The 24,532-nt window shown below is 43.8% G+C and overlaps 1 protein-coding gene across 1 annotated transcript in view; it reads right to left on the bottom strand.

The window, feature by feature from the left end:
- Positions 1 to 143: 143 nt before the first annotated feature.
- Arhgef26 (Rho guanine nucleotide exchange factor 26) overlaps positions 144 to 24,532 on the bottom strand; it is a 105,883-nt gene continuing 81,494 nt past the window's right edge. The window contains exons 11-14 of the mRNA XM_038346984.2: positions 12,882 to 13,091; positions 3,904 to 3,971; positions 2,791 to 2,895; positions 144 to 2,087 (exon numbers count right to left, since the gene is read on the bottom strand). Of these exons, the coding sequence (XP_038202912.1) occupies positions 1,945 to 2,087; positions 2,791 to 2,895; positions 3,904 to 3,971; positions 12,882 to 13,091 (526 nt within the window). The 3' untranslated portion in view covers positions 144 to 1,944. The remainder of the gene's footprint in view (positions 2,088 to 2,790; positions 2,896 to 3,903; positions 3,972 to 12,881; positions 13,092 to 24,532) is intronic.

Consider the following 24,532-nt stretch of genomic DNA (forward strand, 5'->3'; position numbering starts at 1 on the left):
TCTGATACCAGCACATACCCAAGACTCAAGGTGAATCTTCTGTAAGGCTAGCTATAGACACCACCTCAGTACAGCTTAACCACACATCCCCAAAACCATAAACTTCACCCCATGAGTAAATTAAATCACTCCAGCACAGAGAGGCAAATATATATAAAATCTTTATAAATTCACAAGCTTTGCTGAAAGTGTACAAGCAATTTCAATTTATTGGAACAATAGTAACATTTCTGTTTTGTAGGCATGAAGTCACTGTACATTTCAAAGAAGGCATTAAAAAAAGTAAGTTTGAAAGAAAAGCGCTGTGTTAAACACGATCACAGTTGAAATGGAACACCGTGACTGTTAAATACCAGCTATACTGGGACACTTTAATAACAGGGTTCAGCCACTTGACTTAAAGGATATGCATATTTCCACACTGTTTAACACTTATAAACACTTATAAATTAATTCACAGGATCTGTAGTGTTACTTTATAGCTCCAAATCAGTCCTAAGTAAAACATAACATTAGATTAAACTGTAATTTGTTAGCATTTCTTCTAAAAAGTTTGTGATATTACTGAAGAGAGAGATTTCCTGTTTTATACTCTTAGGACATCTTTTGCTGGGGGCCACTGCTATTGCTACAATCACATACTTACATCTCAAAAAACTCAGGGCCTGGAATGACTTGCAAGGAATACATGTAGAGGCAAAAGGAAAGCAACTCAAAGGTGAGAAAGCCCCTGGGATCTCTCCTCTGGCCTAGGGCTGGGTTTGGGTTGCGAGGTATGAGCCAAGCACACCTACACACGGGCCTTCTGGAGCCTTATGGTCTGGTGCTGTTTAGACAGGAACGTGGCCACAGGACAAATATCTGGGCCCTCCATAATGTATATTTAGATTTTATTTAGTGAACAGAATAGAGAGGGGGTACAGCTACCAAAGAAAATAATTTTTTCTGTCTATCTTTCAAAACTTCATTACTGTTTAATGAACTCTACTATCCTACTTCGTCTCTTTGTACTAGTGGAAAAATAGTGTCCTATAGGAGTTCACAGCTAAGGGAGACGAAACCCAGCCGTCAGGTATTGAGTGCAATAAATTCCTGTTAAGGTCAAAGTATTTCAAGTGAGTACCTTGTTGGCATCTTGATAGCTTCTAAACTTAACTTTCTCTTCCTTAATGTGTGTTCCAGCCACTCTGGACTTGAAAACAAGTAGAACAGTAGAACAGAGCCTTGTGCTGCTGAAGGAAATAACCCTCAGGTCAGCTCTTTAGCAGGGGGCCCCTCATATCCTGCCTTCCGATGTCCTCGCATATGGGAACTGTAAAGCCCGGGTCATTTTAGTAGCTTAGGTTTATTAAGCTAAAGTTAGCTAAGACCAATATTGAATGAGATGGATTTTTACAAATCCTCACTGGGCGACTCTTCACTTTCCTGCTAATGAGGAAAATGATAGCAAAGTTCAAGTGTCAATTTCCCTTTCGTAGAAAGAGGTTTACAGAACATGACAGCTCACCTGCTGAACTCTTATTAGTCCCTTTCGGAATTAACAGCATTAGGCTAAGACACCAAAAGTATTTACAAAATGAACACTCCTTCCAGACAAACTGGCTGATGCTGCGGGACCACACAAAGGAGAAACTTAAAGGGGAGAGCAATGCTCTAAGTGAAACAAGGACAGAGAAGCCAAAATACAGCATCTTACATAACAGCGCGAGTGGCTGGAGCCAAGGACTATTGCTGTCCCTGAAGCCGACTCTTCAGTGGACCCAGAGAGGTTTTCGGGAGTGTCATCATGCAAAAACAGCTTTGTGGACTAACTGCATCTGGCTGCTGTTCTCCCGAGAGTACAGAACGACTTGGCACGCTCACAGGCACGTGTTTCCATCCTTTTAATTAAGCAGACAGTGATAAGGGGAAAACTAGCCCCTATTCCGTTGGCCATCTGGGAGGTTACACGTTGGTTTCCAGTCCTAACAAACGCCCCATCCTCTCCACATTCTTGTCAATAGTCGCTTGGCACGTTATCTCCTTTGCACATTCCATCGGAAACCAGCCCCTCTCTCCGTCTCGAAGTCGTTCCCCTTCATACCAGCCTGCAAGGAAAACCAGGTGGCATCAAGCAAGACAGGTCTGGAGGGATCTGACTGTGCCAGCTCACTCTGAAGAAGAGGTGCCCCATTCAGAGGTGGCTTTCTTCTGTGGGTTGGGTCACCATGGATAATAGGCCAGAAGAATCTTTAGTGCAATAGATTCCCGTTCAGGTCAAAACAGTTGAGGTGAACAGGACAAGGTTTCAAGAGAGAATGAGTGATACGCCGAAGACTGGACATGAGCAAAAAACTCGGGAGGAGGCTGAGAGAGTGTGAACTGACTGGGGTTCCAAAGGGAATCCTCTGGCATGAGCGCAGGACACCCTTTCTTTTTTAAGTAAGGGAGCAAGCAGGGCAGAAAAGCCTTTGGAGTTGAGAACTACGGGACTGCAGGACTGGGAAGAAATGGTAACTTCACTGTGACTCCCACGTGCTTCAAACGCAAACACAGAGAAAACAGAAGATGCCCTAGAGGGGGCAAGGAAAGGGTTTTCAAATGGATTACTTCTAAGCACTCATCGGGGCTCTGAGAAGCTTGTGGTTTGGGGCATGGATTGTCAGGAGCAGGGATTAAGGATTAAGGATTGCTCAGAGGAGCTGAAGTCAGGAACTGGAATACAAGTACTGATGACAAAGTTAAATTCCGTGACCCTGAGGCTCTGTGAGTGCCCGTCTCCTCCGTCCCCATGAGAAGAATCCTACTCACCATCACCAACACGCTGATAAATAAGGACCACGTCGGCCACCTGTAGGGAGAGCTCATCGGGCTGTTTGGCAGTAAACGATCTAGTGATTTCCACCTGAGTCAGTGCTGTGGAGGAAAGGGAACACACTGAGCTTGCGGAGGCTGAGGAACAAAACTCGTACAAAGCAGCCACGTGCATTCACTCACTCAGCTCAGCTCTGTGATTCCAGGGCTGGCACTGGCAGACTGAGTGGGCTTCTACAGGGCCGGCTCTCCAGCCAGTGTTCTCATCCTACCAGCAACTAGGCATGAAGGCTGTGAAAAAGCTTAGAAAAATGAGGGCTCTAACCAAAAGGTTGGCAGACTAATTTGGGGTACCCCAAAATGCTGATTTGCAAAAACACAACTTCAGCAGAACTGACTGGCATGGCTTCATTATTTTTTAATATAAAATTTAATGTTGCACCAACCACTTTTGCTTTGACTCTAAAAGCTGTGATCATTGGCCCTAGAAACCACCTTTGCAACCCCCATTCTTCTGTCCTCCAACTGAGGCAGAGCATCACAATGAAAGAATGAGAGGACACCAGAAGAATTGAGCACATTTTCTTGACATTGCCATTCACACTAAAAAAAATGTAATTTTTTTAGATCAAAAACTTGTAACTAGACACCCTGCAAATTCCAGCATTTGGGAAGCTGAGGCAAAAGCTTGAATTCAAAGCCAGTCTGGGCTAGTGTGAAAGCAGGCCAGGCAGAGCTACAGAGTAAATCTTAATAATAATAATAATAATAATAATAATACACACCACCACATATTCTGTGTCTATTCAAATCCATTAATAACAGCTAAGTGTAAGCACTGCACAATTCAAACAGGGTTTCACCCTCTGTAATTTACCATTGCCCTCACAATAACCCACGGTGAACCCCATGCCTTTGACTCACGGATGGAGAAACAGACTCACTAAGGCTAAGGAGCGCTTTCCCATGTTTATCTAACTGCCCCTTGGAGGAACTTTGCAAAAGCAGGTAGAGATGAAGGTAGTGTAACCAGTCAGTAGTAACCATGCCAGCCAGCAGGGGGCAGAGCCCCTCCGTGTTCCAGAGCAGCTACCTCTCCTGGAGACTTACTGGTTCGATCTGGTGGCTGCTTCCCACTGCTGTGTCCCAGGGCTGTGATCCAGCGGGCTCGCTCACTCCTAAACACAGAGAGCAGGTGCAATTTAGATTCCTCCCTTAGACACCAGAAGTAGTCTATCCCAGATAGCTAGTGTAAATCCATTTCCAAAGCATAAAGGATCCCAGGGAAGGAGTGAGTTTTAAAAGGGCAGAAGAGCGGTCATTATCAAGCATACATAACTCTGGCTAAATGGAACTTTTCATACGGCAGTTGGACATTTAATGAAGAACTAACTGATCCCGCCAGCACGTGAAAGCACAGATATTCAGCACACGCCTGGTCTGAAGTTTAACAGTTCAAAGATCAATTTCACCTATACGTGAGCCAGTGAAGCACGATCCTTCCCCTCCCACACACGCAGTCATTCTGGTAAACAGGACAGGGAATCTGACATAGTTACGGTTATCTCTAACACAGGCACCTTTGGTCAGTGTGAGCTTTACTGAAATACAAATTCCGACATGTTTAAAACTACTCCCAAAGGCTTTAAAATGTTTTCATGAGTATAATTAGGATGAAAATGGCTGAACTGGTTTAATATCATGCTAAGGTACAGCCGTACAAAACAAAGTTAACCATGACTACCACATCTCAAGTCTCGGGTAAGTGAGCACTGCTCCAGTACAGAGTCACCCTTGTTTCTTCAGAAACCAGCATTAGCGTTGCAATTCATTAAATCACACTACACAGATAGACAATTTTCATTCTCTTAAGCACTCACTAAATGCATATAAGTCAGATATATCTACTCAGCATCCATTATTTCCTATAATCCTTCCAAAACGCCACCTGTGGGATGGGACTAGCATTTCTGAAGTAAGTAGTTTAAGCTAATCTACTGTGCCAATGTGCCTTCTGGACAGATGTCTTTATCCCTAAATACTTAAAGAAATAAATTTAAAAATTTGTCCCACTACCTCGGATCTAAACGTGTCTCCACAACCTAGCTTCACTCCCCAACATGAATTCAGGGCAGCCCTCATGAGACCGGGCAACAGTGCACACCACCCATGCTTTCCCGCTGTGCTCAGCAGCCTTGCCTGTTCACCACAGCCTTCTAAAAACACTGTCTCTTGGGGCTGCTGAGACGGAGCAGAGAGATGCCCGCCCTTGTGCAGGGCCCGAGTTCAGTTCCTAGCATGCAGGCAGGATGGCTTAAGACAGCCGGTTACTCCAGCTCCAGGCGATCTTCGAACATCCACACTCACACGTGCATCCCCACACAGAGACACGTACATGGAATTAAAAATAAATCCTAAAAAAAAAAGTGTCACAAAATTTAAAAGAAAAAAAAACCCAAGTATTTGAAGTATACTCAATTCTGCTTACGCAAACCCATGTCTATATGTTAGCAGACCAGGACCCGTCAATGTCTTCTGTCCAAAGGAAATACCACTCTAATTTCCATCCCACATATTAATCTTCCATTTTATGTATTAGGAAGTGAGGTTCTACAGTGCATTTCTGTTTGGGCTTCTTTTGTTTCTATAGTCTCGATATTGAAACTCTAACCTTGCCTCTTCCAGGTAACTTCCCTTATCCCTATCTGGTAGTCTGTCCCCCCGGGGCCCTCTGCCCAGCCTCAGCATATTGCTGGCCCTCTGTAACCTCCTGAAAGCAGGCAGTGGGGTGGCCTAATTAACTGGATTATCTCCAGAGCACTGCTTAGTCCATAACCCGGGCTCAGTAAACATCTGCTTACAAGAGAATCAAATTACCAATCACACCCTGAACTTTGATCATTTATCAAGCTGTTTGCTCCTATGACCAGATCATAAGCTCTGGCAGTTCAGGAATCAGGTCTCTTTCTTAAATATATAGAAAATTGCACAATTTAAAGGCCTCTCTTAGCAATATATTGAGGTTGGCTCAAAAAAAAACAAAAATAAATTGATACATGTTTAAAAGTAAAAATAATGGGTCAGGCATTTAGGATGAAATGGGTATGCTCAAATATTTTTCTTTTAAAGAGTGAATCAAGGGGCTGAGGAGACAGCTCTGAGGGTATAGCTCTGGGCATGTATGGGTTTGGATCCCCAGAACCCATGTAAAAGCTGGACTCTGTAGTGTGAGTCCCTGCAGTCCCAGTTCTCCTGCAGGGACATGGGAGGCAGAAAGAGAAGAGCCTCAGGAAGGTTTGGAGCCACCCACTCTGGTGTACACAGTGGCAATGAAGCCCTAGCTCCAATAAGGTGGATTTCCACCAGGGACAGTCCTCTGGCCGGCACACACTGGCATGTGCAGGTCCACACTCACACACGGAAAATAAAGGAAATGAAGTTTCAGGCAGTCATACATACAGCTATTAGAAGCCAATGATACCATCTTGCTTCTAAAAATGTTGTCTTTCTAGTGCAAAGGAAACTGTTTTACCTAGGTTTTGTAAGGACTAAGTAACAAACAGCTTCCTTTAAACCAGTTCCCAAATAAATACTTTGAATTCTGCCATTTGATGGGGGAAAAGATCCTTATTATGCCACAGGCTCAACTAGATTTCCCAAGTACAATGTCAACTGAAAACTAATGTCTAGCAGAAGACAACTGGTTTACTAAGAGCAACGTCCACAGCTCTGTGTCTCCTTGCCGCACTAAAGGCATGGTAGGCCTCTACCCCGCGTCTTATCCTGACCAAACGGCTGCCGTCCTGGAGCGCTTTGGAACTGCATCTTTTCCACAGGACTCTGCAGACAAGGCCAATCTCAAGATCCAGCAGCTGTCCCCTGCTACTGACTGCGCTGAGCAGTCCAGATGAAATCATTCACTCCCGTGCCATGCTGTCTGGATACTAATGGCATCCTGTAGACAGCGTGGCCCCTTGCTGAGACTCTAGAGGGACAGAACAAGCCACTTGTTGTTGCCTTTGCTGAATGGAGCTGTTTCTTGAAAATGTTTCAATTGAGCCAGTCCCACCCCCTCTTAGAAGCTGTCAAACCACACCACTTCCCCTGGGGCTTCTACGCTCCTTGGCAAGGAGCTGCCCCACAAGGAAAATGGAAGGACCTATCTATAAAGCAGGGGCAGAGCGCTCACTGTAAGACAGAATCCTAAAGACAGGAGGATCGTTATTAAAAGCCTTGGCTCACCCTCTCTCCAAGGACAACGTGAAACAAGAGGAATAGGCAGCCTACCGCCCGTGCAGTTCAGACTTTTCCCTTTGCTCAGAGTAATCGAGTGGGAAACGCTGGGCTAATGCAAACTCATACCTGCGGGGTATCGAATTCCAGGGCACAACTAACCCTTCTCCAACCGAGCTTCACTTCATGCACAGGCTCTGCACTCAGCTGGGGGGTACAGAGTGGACAAAGTGGGGTTCTCGGCTGTTCACGGTCCTTAATACAATGGAGCAGACAGAACAGAATGCATCCTATTCAAGCCTCAAACAGCGTGCAATATGCTGGGGAGAGACTCGCCTTAAACCACATCCGACCAGAGGAGAAAGAACACTAAAGGGCAAAGAGACTGACCAGTCGTTCCATCCTCTGTGTGCCTGGCACTCCAAGATGTCATTGCGCTTTCCTCATGGGGAGTCAGCAGCTGAGCACCTTGTCCTATCCCTTAACCGAGTAGTAGGCACAGCAGGTTGAAACTCAATTGCAACTGAGTCCCAGACACAGATGTCCAATTTCTTACTGTGTCTACTAAGGACTAGATAAGCATTAGAAAAGAAGGCTCTAAGATGATAGCACACTGCATCCTCACACTGCTGACCACCCCAGCACTCAGGCTGAGGAGACAGCATCACACATTCCAGGCTAGCGTGCGCTGCATAGCGAACCATGTCTCAAAACTAAACAAAACCGGGCGGTGGCGGCACTAGCCTTTAATCCCAGCACTCCGGAGACAGAGGCAGGCGGATCTCTGAGTTCGAGGCCAGCCTGGTCTACAAGAGCTAATTTTAGGACTGGCTTCAAAGGAACACAGAAAAACCCTGCCTCGAAACAAACAAACAAACAAGTATTAAAGGGCAGTCTTATTTTTCCAACATTTTAAAAATAGAAACAATCATTTAGAAAATAAGAGTAATTCAAATTTATAATTCTGTCACACGCAGACACCCCCCCCACACACACACACCCCAAAAGTCAGACTGGCTGTGACGCTGTTAGCATGCTCCATCTGAAATGTGAGGGCTCCGTGTAGCTTCACCTGTTCAAATGAAGGCTGCTGTAGTTTGGTCCCCCACCCAGTAAGTGTGTGTAACATTGTTATCTTCTATCTGTGGAGCTGGAGAGATGACTCAGTGGGAAGAGCACTGGCTGTTCTTCCAGGAGACCGGAGTTCAATCCCCAGCATCTACATGGCAGCTCACAACTCTCTGTAATTTCAGTCCCAAGAAATTGGCACCCTTGCACAGACAAACACGCAGGCAAAACACCAATGCCCATAAAATAAAAATGAACAAAATCTCTCAAAAATTTTCTGTCCATTTCTACTTGAAATATCTTGTTTATGAGAGGTGTCTTTCATGAACATGGTTTTAATTTGGCTTAGAAGAAAAGAAACAGGTTGTTTGAGAAACACTAGTCTCTTGCAAAAAAATCATATTTTGACCTAGACTTTAGATTCAAGAAGGGGAAAAAAAAATACTGTAACCCGAAATATATTTTCCATTATAGACTGTCTACTTTATATTGTGATTTTCCTAAAGGAAGGAAGACTGGCTCCGAGATACCATTTACAGTCTCATTCCGTCCTTTTACTTCCTGTTGTAATTAAATCATTAAGTGAAGCCGGAAGAGCGCAAGGCTCGCTGCAAACAATGCCTCTTTGTGCGTGGCCCAGCACCGGGTGGTCTGGATGGCTGACAGCGCCGGCCACACTAGTTAAGACTTTCTCTGTGAGAGACATGCAAAGGAGGATCTCCGATTGTGGTTTATGATGATTCTGTTCTACAGTTACAGGCACGAGGTGAAGAGAGCGTGTACCCCTCACTGAACACACGCTGGCCGTCTCAGTCCTCCATACACCGGACGTGAAGGACATCACTACCGCAAACGCAGGAAGCCAAGGTCACCACTCGCTACCTCCAGTCGGCTGCCTTTGGGAGCTGCAGCTGCCTGGGCTTCATTGTAATGAAGGCAGACAGAGGGGACTCTCCATCTCCCACGGTCTTGAAAGGTCTAGAGGGAAAAGATCTGACAGAAAGATTCTTCCCTTGTCTTTTCTTGAAGAGTAGGTCTTTATATTTTTCAAACTCTTGTCTGATTAGCGATACGAACTTAAGGTTTAACCAACACTGTGGACACCACTAGGCGCACATTCTACGAAATGTCAGCAGTGTTGTGGGGAAGGAGTTGCTCCAGCAGCAATGCTTATAGATGCCAGGAATCTAGGAAGGGGCGGGGGGGGGGGGGGGAGTAGTACATCTTAAGGGGTGGGAGAACAGGCTGAAGCACTGGAGGGGTGGGCGATTGGGAAGTTGAGAGCACCAGGGGGGGCAGCCGAAATGAAGAGTGTGTGAAACGGTAATACAGAAACTAACATTTTTATAAGCCCATTAAAAGTGTAAGTTAAAATAAGTAAGAGTTGGAAAGGAGATACCCTTCCTAGCTAGAGAATTCTGCTCCTAGCAGTCATGGTTAGGAAATAGGTATCACAGTATCACATGGAGAATCCTCCTGTGAGTTGTCCCAAGGGTCCCCCACATAATGCAGGTTCTTGCCATCCTTCCTGGTTACCCACCGGAACTAGATGACAAGACGCTATTGCTGAAGATACCATGTATCTTGATTGCAAAATATAGAGAATTAATGGCAGAACTGAGCAGAAAGCTGCATCCCCAATGGCTAGCTTTCAGGATGCCAGAGAGTGCTCTATAGGCTGCTGGGAGAGAAAGGGCATCAACCTTAAACCCTATGAACTATAACAGCAACCACTCGGGAATACGTGCCCACTGCTACTGTAATGGCACAACCATCATAGGGGCAACCAATGCTCTATGGTTGGATGCGGGCCTGTTCCACGAGAGGAAAATCAAGGTTCATACTATGAGTCCAATCAAAAACCTGTTACTGGGGAAAACATAGGCCATAAGAGGCAACATACTACTGTTGTTTAACTAAACTGACGTGAGCCGAACTGTTTTCTAAACACACATGTTTATTCTCATAGACAAATGCTACGCTCAGCCTTAATCAGATCAGGGAAGCTTCTCTTTACAAGTAAACATTCATGGATACAGACATGTTTTGTTGCGTGGGTAAGGGACAGTTGAGTGCACAGCCCGAAATGGGACATTTATAAAGTTCAGAAAATACCGAGGTAGAAGCAATGGTAAGAATGTAAGAGCCAGTTGGTAGGGATGGAGAAGAAAGACAAAATGGCTGTCTCCTAGGCACGACACAGCCATTGTAACCGTGTACTCACGGCAGCTGTGGTTGCTCTCACTGGGCTTGCACAAGGCTCAACCTGTCAACAGCCATGCATGGAAAGGGGGCTAATGGGGCACAGCCCAGCCCTGCTGAACTACTTCCTGGTCACTGACTGGTTCTGGGTGAGAACCATCTGTCAGCACACAGATCTAACCAATATTTCACAAATCTCAGATGCAAAGAACACTCCTTACACTGATCAAAACTGAGTGTTCAAAACCAGATAGACCACGACGTCATAAAGACCTGGTCAGTGTGTGTGAGATAGAGATATCTAAGTTGATTTACACAGACCATAATGTGCACATTTTATAGTGCTCAATCAGTTTGCTTGGCTTTTGCATTTCCAGGTGTAAGCTTAAAACAAATAAACAAAGAAATAAAACAGAAAAGCCAGTAACTCAGGACCAGTCTGCAGATATCCACTCCCAGCGTACAGCAATTTGCTAGACATTTAAACAACTAATTGTGCATGAGAGTGTATGTGTTTTAAGGAAAGCACACTTGGGACTCATTTACTTTTTACCTCTACCAGTACTATTTTGTATCTTGCCAGCATCTGTCTATTTATCTTCAGAATTACTTGTTTACATTATGCCTTTAAATGTTTTGCCTGTACATATGTATGCATACTGCAAACAAGACTAGTACTCACAGAGACCCAAAGAGACTCTAAAGCCCTTGGAACTGGGCTCACAGATAGTTGTAAGTCACCGTGGGGGTGCTGGAAAGTGAACCCAGGACCTCTGTAAGAACAGCAAGTGCTCTAACCACTGAACAATCTCTCCAACCCGGTCTATTCATTTATTTCTCAGCTGTATTTGAGGGCAGAGAAGGGAAGAGAAGAATGACAGTCACTCCTTCTGTTCCCGAAGAGAGACTTCTGCCCCCTCCCCGTCCCTTCTGGAATGTTCTCTTGCTAGAAAAGAGAGAATGACCAATATGAGTCATACTCATGAGTTTGTGGGTGGACATAACTAAACATTCTGAGAACATGTCTGATGCAGAAAATGGGTAACTGTTCAATCCAAGGCAAATCAAAGGCACGAGAGCAGAACAGATCCTACGGTCTCGGTATGAAAAGAGCAGGATGTTGCCTTGGAATATTTAAGAAACAAGTGACAGGGATTTCATAAATTATGGATGAGCCAGTCAGGAAAGAGCTCTGCAGTGCACTGGCGAAGCCTGAATGAAGAGCAAGCTGAATAGAAGAGGACACAGGCAAGAGCAGCACTTTCTGCATCTCTAAGTACAGAGGGGGCACTTCCATGAATTTTCTGGGATATCTGGGCAAGTATTAATCCCCAAAGAGCTTAAGCTTTTCTTAAAGTTACACAAAATCTAGCCTATTAATTCCATTTTTTAAAGAGGTTCCCTCACACAAAGGAAACCGAGTTCTGCCTCTGCTACCCAAGGCCTTCTAGGGTTGAACGATGCCTTTCCTTACTCCTAGCCCTGGGTATGTCTCATGTTAGATTCCAGAAGCACAGCCCCAAGGATGCCCTCCTTTCGAAAGCAGCAGACATGGAAGGCAATGCTGGGAACTCTTGTAGGTTTTTCTACAGCCCCCAGGGAAGAATTGCGAGCCCATAGAGCAGGACTTCTCCAGCAAGAAAATACTTTAACATAAAGACTTAACCAGAGTTGGGGCTGTTATTCACTATTACCGGTTGATTCATTTTAACCTCTCTACATGGGGATGCTGACAGATGATCAGGTGATGGAAGGAAACAAGCAAGGACCAGAGAGGATGCAGACTTAAGGAATCCCTTTTCCTCCCTTGCTCTGTTCCCTGATCCAACATAGTACTTGGTCTATGACTGTTCATGTGGGAGTGGACCGCACACTAAGTGTGGGTGAATCTACGGGTGCACACAGAATGCCTGAGCTGCTTTCAGAGACTGGCTAGAAAGCAGAATCAGGAAATGTTTTCCTAGGCCAGGTATAACTCTGAGAGCCCTTGTGCTCTGTCTGACTGGAGACAGGTGATTCAATTCACTTCAAATTCAGTCCCAAAGAAAGCAGCATGTGCTTGGAGTCTCTACCACTTAATTATTCTGCCCAAAAGGGGTGAGCCATTTTTCAAGGCTCCAAAGTGCAGCAGCTACAGGCATTTGTGTGAAATGTTAAGCGGCCATGTCTTAGCTTTTGGTACTAGAAGCAGCTTCTCTAGGCCTGCAGAAAGACAAACGGAGGTTGACATTAGGTTCCAGAATATTCTAAATGAACTTGCCGGAATGAATAATAAAAAGAACTTTATCCTAATGTTTTTGTTTATCCAAATGTCAGTATTTAAATAAAATGCATTTTTAATAAAAAAAAAAAAAAGATTCAACGAAACACATCCATCAGGACGCACAGGGTCCCAAATGCAACATCCCACCCTAGAGATCCTCAGGAGATGATATCTGCTAAAAGCACCTGGATGTTGTGCTCAGCACACAGGAGGTATACAACAACAAAAATAAATACCAGCCACTGTCTGTGTAGAGGAGCAGCAGGTAGGTGAAGCAGAGGGAGGTCAGGGAACTCTGAGCCTTCGCCCTGTCTGCACTTACTGGGTCTCAGCCCCGAGCAGCATGTCCACCTTCTCATTGGCGTGGTTGCTGAGGACCGTCAGAGTGAAGAGGTGCGTGGCCGAGCTCTGTCTTGAATAAAGTATTGTGGAGGTGGTCTTCCCTGGGGAAGAGTTCAGCTCCTCGCTGTCACAAGATTCCACCAACAGCTGATCCCTTAAGGAATAATCCGTGACGTTGTAACTCTCTTCACTAAAAGACAGGGGGAGAGAACATGTCAATTAGCAGCAACGACTGTGACACTGTCACATTTCATGTAAGTCACATTTTTTCTTTTCTTTTTTTTTGGGGGGGGGGCGGTGGAGAATTGGACATCCAGAGGAAGGAGAGAATGACCTGTCTCATAACATGAACTGGGATCTGAATTTTATCTGTTGATTACCAATCATGAGAAGCACCAATGCTATATATATGTAGCACATATAAAGTACATCTCAGATAAAAGAGCAATATATTTTTGAAAAAAGAGATCATTTCTTACATGGGCTTAAAAATCAACCTAAATCCAAGTTGGGTGCTTCTTGAGTACAAACTCTGAGAAATTTCTACCGAAGATCCAAGCATCTAGAAGGCAACACCATGAGACTTGTGTTCCCACTTTAGGAAGAATAAACAAAGGTTAGATCTCTGAAAAGGTGAAGCATTGAATAATTAACCCAATACAGAGCCTCCTAGGCTTCATTCGCCACAGTTCTCTAAATGTTATAATCAGTGAGACTTGCATGCATTATAGTTCATGAATGGGCCTCTCCCCAGCTTTTATACCCACCTTCACCACAGAACGAAGAGGGGGCTGTAAAACCCTGCCCATGCGCAGGCAGCCCAGCTTTCACCCCTTACCCCCAAATGCCCAGAGCAGAGGATGGAAGTAGAATCCCAGAGGTCTGCTTGCTCTGGCAAAGGCCCAGGCCATCTTCCGTCACTTTACAGACTCCCGATTCAGAAGCCACCAGGCTCAATCATGTTGTGTGCCCATCCTTGCTTATCCACCCTCACACTGTGAGCAAGGCTAATTCCCTCTCAGGACAGCTTGTTCCTGAATCCACCCTCAGACTGTGAGCAAGGCTAATTCCCTCTCAGGACAGCTTGTTCCTGAATGCTTCCCACTGTGCCCTCCTGGAGTGCCCTTCCTTAGGGAGTTCAGGAAAGTCTGAGGCCTCAGCTTCTGAAGCTTTCCTCTACCTTCTAATCAATTACACTTCTTCTAACAGAATCTTGGTCACTCTAGGGGATGCCATATCCCCCGCTGTCTCTGCTCACTTCTAGAAAATGATCACTTCTGGCTCCCAAGAAGAACTAGACTTTGGAGTTCACACTATTAGTCTCTGTCCTAATCACAAACTTCTACATACTTCAGGGTCTCCCAGTCCTCCTTTATGACTCCCAAACTTATTGTCTCCAGCCTTACTTCCGTCTTTGCAATCCATGATCAGCTCCTTGTGGTCTCTCAGTTCTTTGACTTCCTCAGTGGCTTTGGGCCTGCTTACCTCAGCCACCTCAGCCATCTTTATCCTTGCATTAAACACAGCCTCTCATCCATTTCTGTATCAGCCAAGACATATCATGCTCTACCTGGCACACCAAATCTTACTGGCTCACCAAATCCTCATGCCCCAAACTTATTTTCACCTACCAGTTCCTGCTCATTAACTCTATGACCTTTCCCTCTGTTGGTTGATAAATTCCTCATGTCCCCTCAGTCATGCATATCAAATTACCTAGCCCTGGAGTCCTTGTACCCAGCTCAAATCATTTCTTGTACACAAGCTCATCTTCCTTGGCTGAAATTGCCTAGGAAATTCCAAATATAGCCCTCTGCTCTTTTCCATCTTTGCAGATAAACCTCAACTGAACTGCTACAAATGACCCTACAAAAAATTCTAACATACTCTAGAAACAATGATTATCTCATGTAATAGCAAATATAAGTATATGAACTGAGAAGAGCCGAAAGAAAACCCCCTGTGTCTAAATATACTTGGGCTTTTAGAACAAAACATTTGTCCAAAGTTTTGAGGCCTACTTTATTCAGTAGTAAACATTCTACCTTGTAAACATCTTTCGAAAATTTCATAGTCTTTTTTTTTAAAATTTAGTTTGATGGATTCTCCACTTAGAAGACAGCGCATACAGGTTCCACCTCTAAAAACAGAACACACCCCTGACCAGATCTGTTGTTAGGGTCATGTCTGTATTTACTGGAAGTTCCCAAAGCTGTCCTGGGGCTGCCACGCCCAGGATATAAAGAAGTTCTCACATCTACAATGAGACCTATAAAAGTGCACAGTATGCCCAAAGGAAGAAGGCAGGACAGAACACCTTACAATCAAACATGGCTGTATCTTTAAAAGATCTTGCTTATTAGAAACAAAGGAGTCAATTGTTTGCAGCGCAGAAAATGTTTACAGTGTCAGGACATCTCAGACATAAATCTAACAGCCCAGGAGTCAGGATGTGTACACACATACACACACATACACACACACACACACACACACACACACACACACACACACACGCACGCATGTACGCGTGCACAAAGAGAGAGAAAGGTGGCAGAGGGATAGAGAGGGACAAAAAAAAGTTAAAACAAAACCAACATCTCAACAACAGTAACGAAAACCATCGGACAGTTTTGTTTGTTAGGTTGGCCCTGACAGAACTCAAGGACGGAGTTCCCAGGAGACAAATGAAAGCTATAATGCTTAGTTTTTACTCTTCTTCCTTTTCAGAATTCATATTCCTTGCTATTCTCTTTTTCCTATATACTACCTTCTCTTTGATCCAAATCAAAAGCTACAAAAGCTTATCACTCAATAGCAGGCCACTTGTTCCCAGTGAACAGTCATTCTCTGGACAGAGAGATTGAAGAAACTGATATTGTAGAAGTGGGATGGCCAGGTAGGCCCCGGATAATGAGAGTTGCATTGCTACTGAGGTTACATCCAAAGAAGTCAGGAGAATATGCACATGACAGTGTCCTCATTTAAGACCAACTCAGTCCCTTCACCTCCAGCTTCAGCCACTTTGGCTCACTAGGTTGTCCCTGGTAGAACAGGACTGAGTTCCCAGGGGACAAAAGTAAGCTATAATGTTTAGTCTTTGCTTCCCCTTCTGATCGCTCAGGTCCCCGAAGGCTGAATGAAATGGGATAGAAACATTGCCTCTCCCCAGGGAGGTTGACTCTAATCCGACTTCCTCATGTTTGTCTCCGTCATTTAGCAAGCACATGGTTGACATAGTTTCTGAAACAACTTGGATCGTGTAATTAGGAAGTTGAATTGCTCACAGAAAAAGGCAAATGGAAAATCCACCTTTCCTTGCCTGAACGAGTTTACACAAAGACTTCCTTCCATTGTGCCACAGACACTCGGCACTTGCTCAGGCTCCTGGCTCTGTGGAAGCCGTCTCAGCTCAGGGGCAGCGACCCAATCAAGTCCACAGAGGCCGCTGCTCTGCGTCTTCAGTGATGATGTGCCTCCCTGTTGAAACCCGCTTGAAGGCCCAGTAAATCCTACCCACACTCTTCTTCTTTAAATTATCATCTTAAATAAAAGAAATAAATATCTGCAGAGAGCAGGATATGATGCTAATCACACACCCCGGTTATTTTCCCTTCTGGAAGGAATTCTGTGTTAAGACGTTCAGACAACATTTGAATGCATGCCACACATCGCTGTGGTGTTGTGACAGGAGCCTGGCTGTAAAGAGGTCCTCTTAGCTTTCCTGTGGTGCTGGGAATGGATCCCCAGACCCCGCACAGGCTGAATCAGCACTGAACCAATGAGCTCCATCGTTGGCCCTCCCTTTATTAGTTGAATAATTATAGAGCACTTTTACTTCCTGTTTCATAGTTGCTGCAAAGGTTGGAACACCTCTCATAGTGGAAAATTATTTATTATTTATTTATTTGGATATCATTTCTTTTAGACCAGGAGGACATTTAAACACCACATATAACAAGTTTGTGTTTAAAATACCCAAATGACACAGTACATGGACATCTGCAGCACTGAGCACAGAAATAAATACTCATTTCAGCCCAGATGAGGACAAAGGGACCTTGATCTACGATTTTGTTCAACTTGGGTTTTCTTATTGGTTTAAGAAGGTGTATAACATTAAGAGCTGTGACAAGCTGGGCCAATGAGTGTGTGAGCGCGTAATGATTTTCTGCACATTTGGTTTATTTCAAAGTAAAAGTAGAAAGAGAATATGTTTCACATTAAAAGTGCACAGGCGTAAAGATTATCAGCACTGTCACTTCAGGTGTCTGTGGATGTCTGTGGTTCAGTGAACCACGAGGTAATGGGATGTCTTCTTTATCCCACTAACTGCTGAGTGTCCGTAGAATTCATCACCAGTTGAAGTATAACCACAAAGTGACCATGAATATTACGACTGAGAAAAAGAACTGCAAATAAGAGCTCTCCTAAACATCAATGATCCAGTTGAATATGATCCATGAGGGTCATTGAGATGAACTTAGGGATAAGGGTTTCTCTGAGGAGCTGAGTTTGGTACCCAAGTCCAAATGGGAGAACTGAATACTATAAGCTTTCTTTTGGCCTCTACACACATGCTATGGTAACACACACACACACACACACACACACAGAGAGAGAGAGAGACACACACAAGCACACAGACACACGCACTAAATCATTTAATATTTGTAATAAAGTTGAAGATGAAATATAATTGATGAACCCACCTCATTTATAACATCAGAAAAATCTCTTCAAATATTTACGATGACGCTTATCAGAATTTTCTACAAGAAGACAACCTTGATATAATAAAGGTATCTGCTCCAGTCAATCCAAATGCAAATCCAAACATGGTTTTGTAAGGAGAGCTGAATGGAGGGGTTTTATTCAAATCATGTGGAAAAATAAACCTGCAGAAATAGTGAAAAAGAATCTACAGAACTAGATGAGAATGAATTGGCCCTTGGACATCCTAAGAAGACATTTAGAAATCTATAGCAGTTCAAGGATCCGGACAGGCCATGAGTTGACAGACGGACTAGTGAAATAGACTGATGAGTTCATACACTGATTAAAACATATTTAGGGACTTAATATAAGATACAAATGGTTTCTCAAACATGTGAGGAGTTAATAACCATTAAATAATTTTGGGAGATATGGAGAAATATCTGACATTACTTAAACATTTCCATTCAAATCCTTAGATTGTTTCTGTCCAGGTCTGTAAGAGTCCTAACACGGTGAACAAGACAAGTCAGGCCTACCTTGTGGTAAGACAGAAGCTTTTAAATAGGTGTTGACCTTCTGGAGGACTTTCACCCTGACCCTTACTAGCTATCATCCTAGAGAGTGACTTTTGTTGGCCAGAAAAGGAGAAGGGATGCTTGAGCAAAATGGATCTAGGCAGTGAAGGAAAGAAGTATTGCCAGGGAAGGCCAAGGGCTGTACTATAAAGAGCAGCTTCCCTACTGTTTAAGGCACCAGGATGCTTGCATGCTTAACATACTGTTCTAAGAACCTATTCCATGGACCAGGAATGACTGGCAGAAGCCTAAGCAACACTTTCAACTGTTCCTTTCATAAACAAAGTTAAATTAAGAGAAAGTGGTGTCATAGAGATTTATCAAATATCCAAACAGCACACCGATTCTTAGCATATATCTTCAAGGCAGTGGCAAGGTTTTTTTGTCTTTTGTTTTCTTCTTTCTTTCTTTCTTTCTTTCTTTCTTTCTTTCTTTCTTTCTTTTTTTCTTTCTTTCTTTCTTTCTTTCTCTGACTATTCAGTATGCATTTTCCATAGGTTTTATCTAAAACATTCATATAGCCTCTGTCCTAAAATCAAACAAATACAAAACACTCCAGCACAAAGACTAAGTCTCCTGAGCTAGTAGTTGCTTGTGTTTCCTCAGGCCAGCACTCACAGACTAGGGAAACAATTCCCCAAAGTTACCAGGGCCCGGGTAACATGAAATACAGTGCCCGGGGCATTGGCATCATTCTTCTGGATGCCAGCAGAGAAGTCGCTGGGGGCATGCATCTGTGGCATTCTGAAACGCTATCCTCCCCAGTGCCTTCCATGGCATGTCCCAGCATCCTTCTTCGGAGCCATCCTTCTACAGTCACTTGCTGTGGTTCTGCCAGTCTCCCAGGAGTGCTCAGGCCAGGAGCATACAAGACTGCAATGAATGACAAGAATTCCTTTCTGTTTTCCTGAGCTCTCTCTCTGCAGATTCCAACTTGTTTCCTTGCTCATTCAGTAGCATGACTTCAAAATCCCTATACTTGCTCTATGCTTAACTGGCATTAAAATACTCCAGTCAAACATTGCTGAGACGGAGGCCCTTGAACAATGCTGGAATTTACTTCAAGCTAAGGGATTAAACAAAACAAAACAAAACAAAAGTGATCTACCTGGTTGAGACTGATTTCATGCAAAGTGTGGCTTAGGACACAGCTAACAAGTAATTTTATGGAATTTTCAGGAGTAATGGATTTCAGCATGGCAGGTAGGCTTACAGAACTGACTCAGCCGGCCTGCTTAGAGCGAGCTCATCACACACCTGCTTTGTGAGCTTGATCAGGGTTCCAACCCTCTCCTTGCGTCACGGCTCTCATCTGTACAATGGTGGTAACAGCACCAAGGCACCAGGTTGTTGTGGGGATTAAGTGAGATAATAGGTGTGTAATTACCTCCTTGTCTGCATAGCGCTTCTAATCACTCCTGGATCACACCAAATGTTAGCTATTAGTTTTTGTTTTTCTAGCAGAATACCATCCATTTCAACTGCCTGAGAATGTCTCTGAGGCCTGATAATTATGTATGCCCTGCAAATGGATAAGCAGACTAAGCAGGATTCAAATTAAATACTCATATCAGGAGATTCATGATCTGCCAAGAGCTCTGACTAGCCAAGATGCGATATTTACATTGACACTGATTTCAAATAGCCTTTCTTATTCAGTTCCTCAAAATAGTTCTCAAGACTAACAAACATGCCACACACTTCCTACCCATTGTCCAGAGACTAACAAAGGGGAGAAGTAGTGAGGCCCTCAGTCGCTGGGATGAGAAGCATCTGTTGTAATTAACCACCACCAGAAAAGATGGCCAGAGACCGCAGGAGGGCCAGATTCCACAGCTCAGCAATTGCAACACCCATCATCCTTAACCAAGAGGTGTCTCCTCTTGTCAGCAGTTCTGAGAGCTGCGAGCCCCTTGCTAGAGCCCCTGCAGTGATCAGGAAGCAGTATGATCAGAGAACAAGCAGACAGCCTCTCACATGGGTAACAAGGTGACCCCAGATTATAAAAATCACCCCACTCTGGTTTAGGTGTATTGTCAGTGATTTATACCACAAAAATGAAAAATGCAGTTGGGTTGTCCTTTATTGTCCTGAGGGAATGCTCAAAGATGTTAAACCCGTGAATAAATATGTCCATCATTCAGAGCTGCATATTGACATATATTTTCAAATATGCTCTGCATACCCTATAATGACTAGCACACTATGGAAATAATTGTTATGCCATACCATCTAAAGAATAACAGTATGAAAACATCATCTGTACAAGTGCAATATAGCAATTCCCAGTCTTTATTTGCAATCTACCATGGGCTGAATTCATGCCCATGGAGGCTGGCTACAATAGGAGTGTTCCCAAGTACGCTGGAAGGGAGGATGCTAGAGAAAAATATCCCCACGAAAGCACTCATGAGTCACAGCTCTTTGGGAAGAATGAGGGTATGTCACTAGTTATCCCTCCCCTGATGGCGAAGATGGGTGATGGGGAGAGACAGGCACTTATTCCTAAATCTCTCTAATTTCAAAGGCCAAAACTTCAGGTCTAGTCCTGCAGTATGCTGTAGTTTTCTGAAGTGAAACATGGCCTGAAGATTTCAGACTAGTTTTTAAACAGTAAAATAGAGTACAAGGGTAGTAATTTGATTTGTGGCAAGACTTTTTAGAGAGACAAACACACCGCTGAAATTAATACCGAGCGCATCAGTTACTTCGTAGGACTTACTGAAATAGCCAAGACTGTGTGTGCACTGTCTTACAGAATTTGAACACATTCCACAATAAAGATGACATTATTACTCCCATTTTACAGATAGGGACACTGAGATGCTGAAAGGCTGAAAATGCTTCGTGCAAGGTCACATGGCCAGGAACTGAACCTTACTCTTCCCGACCCTACACAGCGACAGTGTGCTGCTTAGGTGCCTCCACCAGGGAGTAGCGATGTCGATTCTCCTTAGAGACACAGAACTAAATGCTTTGGGATGCTAGTGCCGTAGTGTGGGGCAGCGAGGAAAAATAAAACAAAGAGGAAAAGCAGTCTTTCATTTCTCGCCCATCTCACTGTCTTAATTTGGAAGCAAATGCACAGTGATGGGCAGCACAAACACTTGGTGTACCGGGAGCAAAATTGGTCTGCATCCAAATTCAAGTGTGATTTCCCAAGAGGTTTTTTTTTTTTTTTTTTCCTGCAGAGAAAAACAACTTATATCAGGTGGCTTCAGTTTTCTATAAGAGGAAAGAACACTACCATGGAAAAACTTATGACAGGATGGAACTAGGCCAGGACAGTTCCTGGGAGCCTGCACACTCCCTGAAGCCACTGGGCATTCAACGCTGAAAAGAACCGAGTTCTAGAGTAAGACCCTGACCTCACGATGGTGACCTGGTGGTCCCACTACAGAGAACTCATCTTCTGAGCCTCAGGATTTGTTACACAGCTGAACTATCAGGGGGACGGATCTATAGCTTTAAAGGGAGTGCTGTGAAGGAGAAACCCTTCACACCTGCGGCTCGGGAACGGCAGTGCAGTGGGAAACCTGTAGACATGATTCAGCCCCGCACTGGAAGATCACTTTTATTTTTTTTAAATGTTTATTTATTAATTATGTATACAATATTCTGTCTGTGTGCATGTCTGAAGGCCGGAAGATGACACCAGAACTCTTTATAGATGGTTGTGAGCCACCATATGGTTGCCAGGAATTGAACTCAGGACCTTTGGAAGAACAGGCAATGCTCTTAACCACTGAGCCATCTCTCCAGCCCCGGAAGATCACTTTTAAAATGGTGAAACAAAACATATTCCATCAGGAAAAGAAAGCCCACAGAGGGGACAGAACCTTTTTCAGCTATACATCAGACAAAAGATTAATATTCAAAATACAAAATACAAAGATCTCAACAAAACAAAATAAACAAACAAAAAGACTCAAGAGAGCAAATGACCTAATTTAAAAAGCAGGCTTTGGTTCCAAAAAGGTAGCTCACAAATAAAGAAACAAAAATAGCTAAGAAATGTGTTGTGTTCAGCGTCTTTAGTGACTAGGGAAATGAGAAGTAAAGCTACTTTGAAATTTTATCTAATCCTGGTCATAATGGTTGAGAGGACATGAAATTGATAACGAGCGCAGTAAGGGTGTGAGGAAAGAGAACCCCCGTTGACTGTTGGAAGGACTACAAACTGGTGCAGACACTCTGAATCCTGTGTAGAAAACTCTCCAAAAGCTCCAAGTAGCTTCACTACACAGCCCCGCTATACCACTCCTTGGTACACACAAAAGGGACTTGATATTCTGCTAGAGAAATACTTGCTCAGACAGTCTCAGTGTTATGTATGTTACTGTGTTTATGCACAGTAGCTAGGAAATGGGAACAACTTGCATGTCCCTTGACTAATAAACTGACAGGGAAAATGTGGTGCACACACACTATGAAATACTATTTGGTTATCAAGAAAAATGAAACTTGAAATGCAAATTTATGATGCAATTTTACATAAAATGCAAATGCAGGAACTAGAAAATATTATATTGAGTGCGGTAACCCAGACCCGGAAAGATGGATGTTGAATGTTCTCTCTTTCTTGTGGATGCCAGCTCTGAATATTATCTAGATATGTATAACCCTGAGTAACCATAGAAACCAGGAAGGTAGAAAGAGATCATGAGGGGGGAGAAGGGGCTTTAGAGAAGGGGTATTGGGATGCTCAGAAGGGGACAAGGGGAAAATGGGAAGGGTTCTTGGTGTTGCCTTTGTCTCCCAGAACTTGAAGGTAAAACCCTCTTGTTGAAGACACCACACACTTTGCACACAGGACTTGAAGGCATAGAGGGACAACTGGCCCCAAGTGATATATGCACAAGGCGACCCCCAAATTGAAGGACACATTACAAAAGAGGGGCAAAGAGACTGCTAGAGGCGGAGGATGAGAATGCCCACTGAGAGATAGTACCTTCTAGACACGACCAAGAAAGCTGCACCCATGAAAGCTCAACAACAAGGTTGCCTAAATAAGACCTTCACAATGACATCAGTCAACATACCTGTGTAGATAAGAAAAATGTCACAAGGCATCTAGTTCTCCTAGATGAAGCACTATAAGCAAACTATAGGCAAAGGGAGGGGGAATCAGTTTTCTCCAGTGAGGAGCCTCCTGATAGTAATTCCAAGTAGTCAGCCCCAAACACGAGTACATTCAAACAACGCAAAACGGATGCAGCAGTTTGAAATATTATACATCACTTGTAGGTATAGCAATAATAAAAAGAAGAAGGTCATAAATTTGCAAGAATATGGGATAGAGACATGGAAGGAGCTGGACAGGGAAGGATAGACGTTATATAAATACAGTACTCGGATATGAAATTCTCAAAAATATTTGAAAAATTTAAAAAGTTTCTATACTATTTTTTCTAATGACAAAAAAGAATGTGGGAAAATATATTAGGAAAATGAAATCATGAAATGATGAAATTATAGAGACTCATGCCACCAGGGCTCTGATGCAAAGCTTTCAAAATGCATAGTTTGAGCACCCTGGGTCCAAACAGCATGGTCAGGTTTTAGAATTTAGAATTTTTCAGATTGAGAGTATTCGCATACACTGAATGAGCTATGGGGGGACAGTACTAAAGTATGATCCAAAATTACTAATATCTCACATATACCTTCATACACAGCTGAAGGGTCAAAATACATATATCCTGTCCCTTAGTTTTTATATTTTTAATTTATTCTTCAAGAATTTCATCAGTATGCATAATGTACTTTGATCATTTCCACCCTCACCCCCCAGTTCCTTGTTTCGTCTCTTACAGGATGCAAGTACCCATAGCTACACACTTTTCTGCTGGGCTGGTGGTAGGGATCAGTGTGTAAAGGGGCTTGCTGCCAAGCCTAGCAAACTGATTTCAGTCCTGGGGCCCAAATGGTGACAGAGTCGAGCACTGACTCCTGCAAGTTGTCGTCAGAACAAAACAATGTGTGAAGGGAAGCTGCACAGCATGGGGCTTTCTGCTCTCCCGCTCTCGTACGATTTTGGATTTTCTGGAGCGCTTCAGATTTCTGAATGAGACACTCAACCTTAGGTGTTTTCATCAGTGTCGTTCTCTGTAACACGGCTGGCGAGGACGTTAGGGGACCGCAGCAATGGTGCTGTGTTGCATACACATTCAGAGTAGCGTGGACTGCAAGCAACACATGTTCACCATCCATGCACTTCTCTGTGACCACTGATCTAACTAGAAGGAGTCACATGGCTGATGGTTGTGAGGGCAGAAAATTAGGAGATTGAATGGAAAGCAAGCCAAGACTGCGTGGGTTTCGGCGTGCTTCTGAT

The sequence above is a fragment of the Arvicola amphibius genome, chromosome 11, assembly GCF_903992535.2.
Source record: "Arvicola amphibius chromosome 11, mArvAmp1.2, whole genome shotgun sequence".
Classification (NCBI taxonomy): domain Eukaryota; kingdom Metazoa; phylum Chordata; class Mammalia; order Rodentia; family Cricetidae; genus Arvicola; species Arvicola amphibius.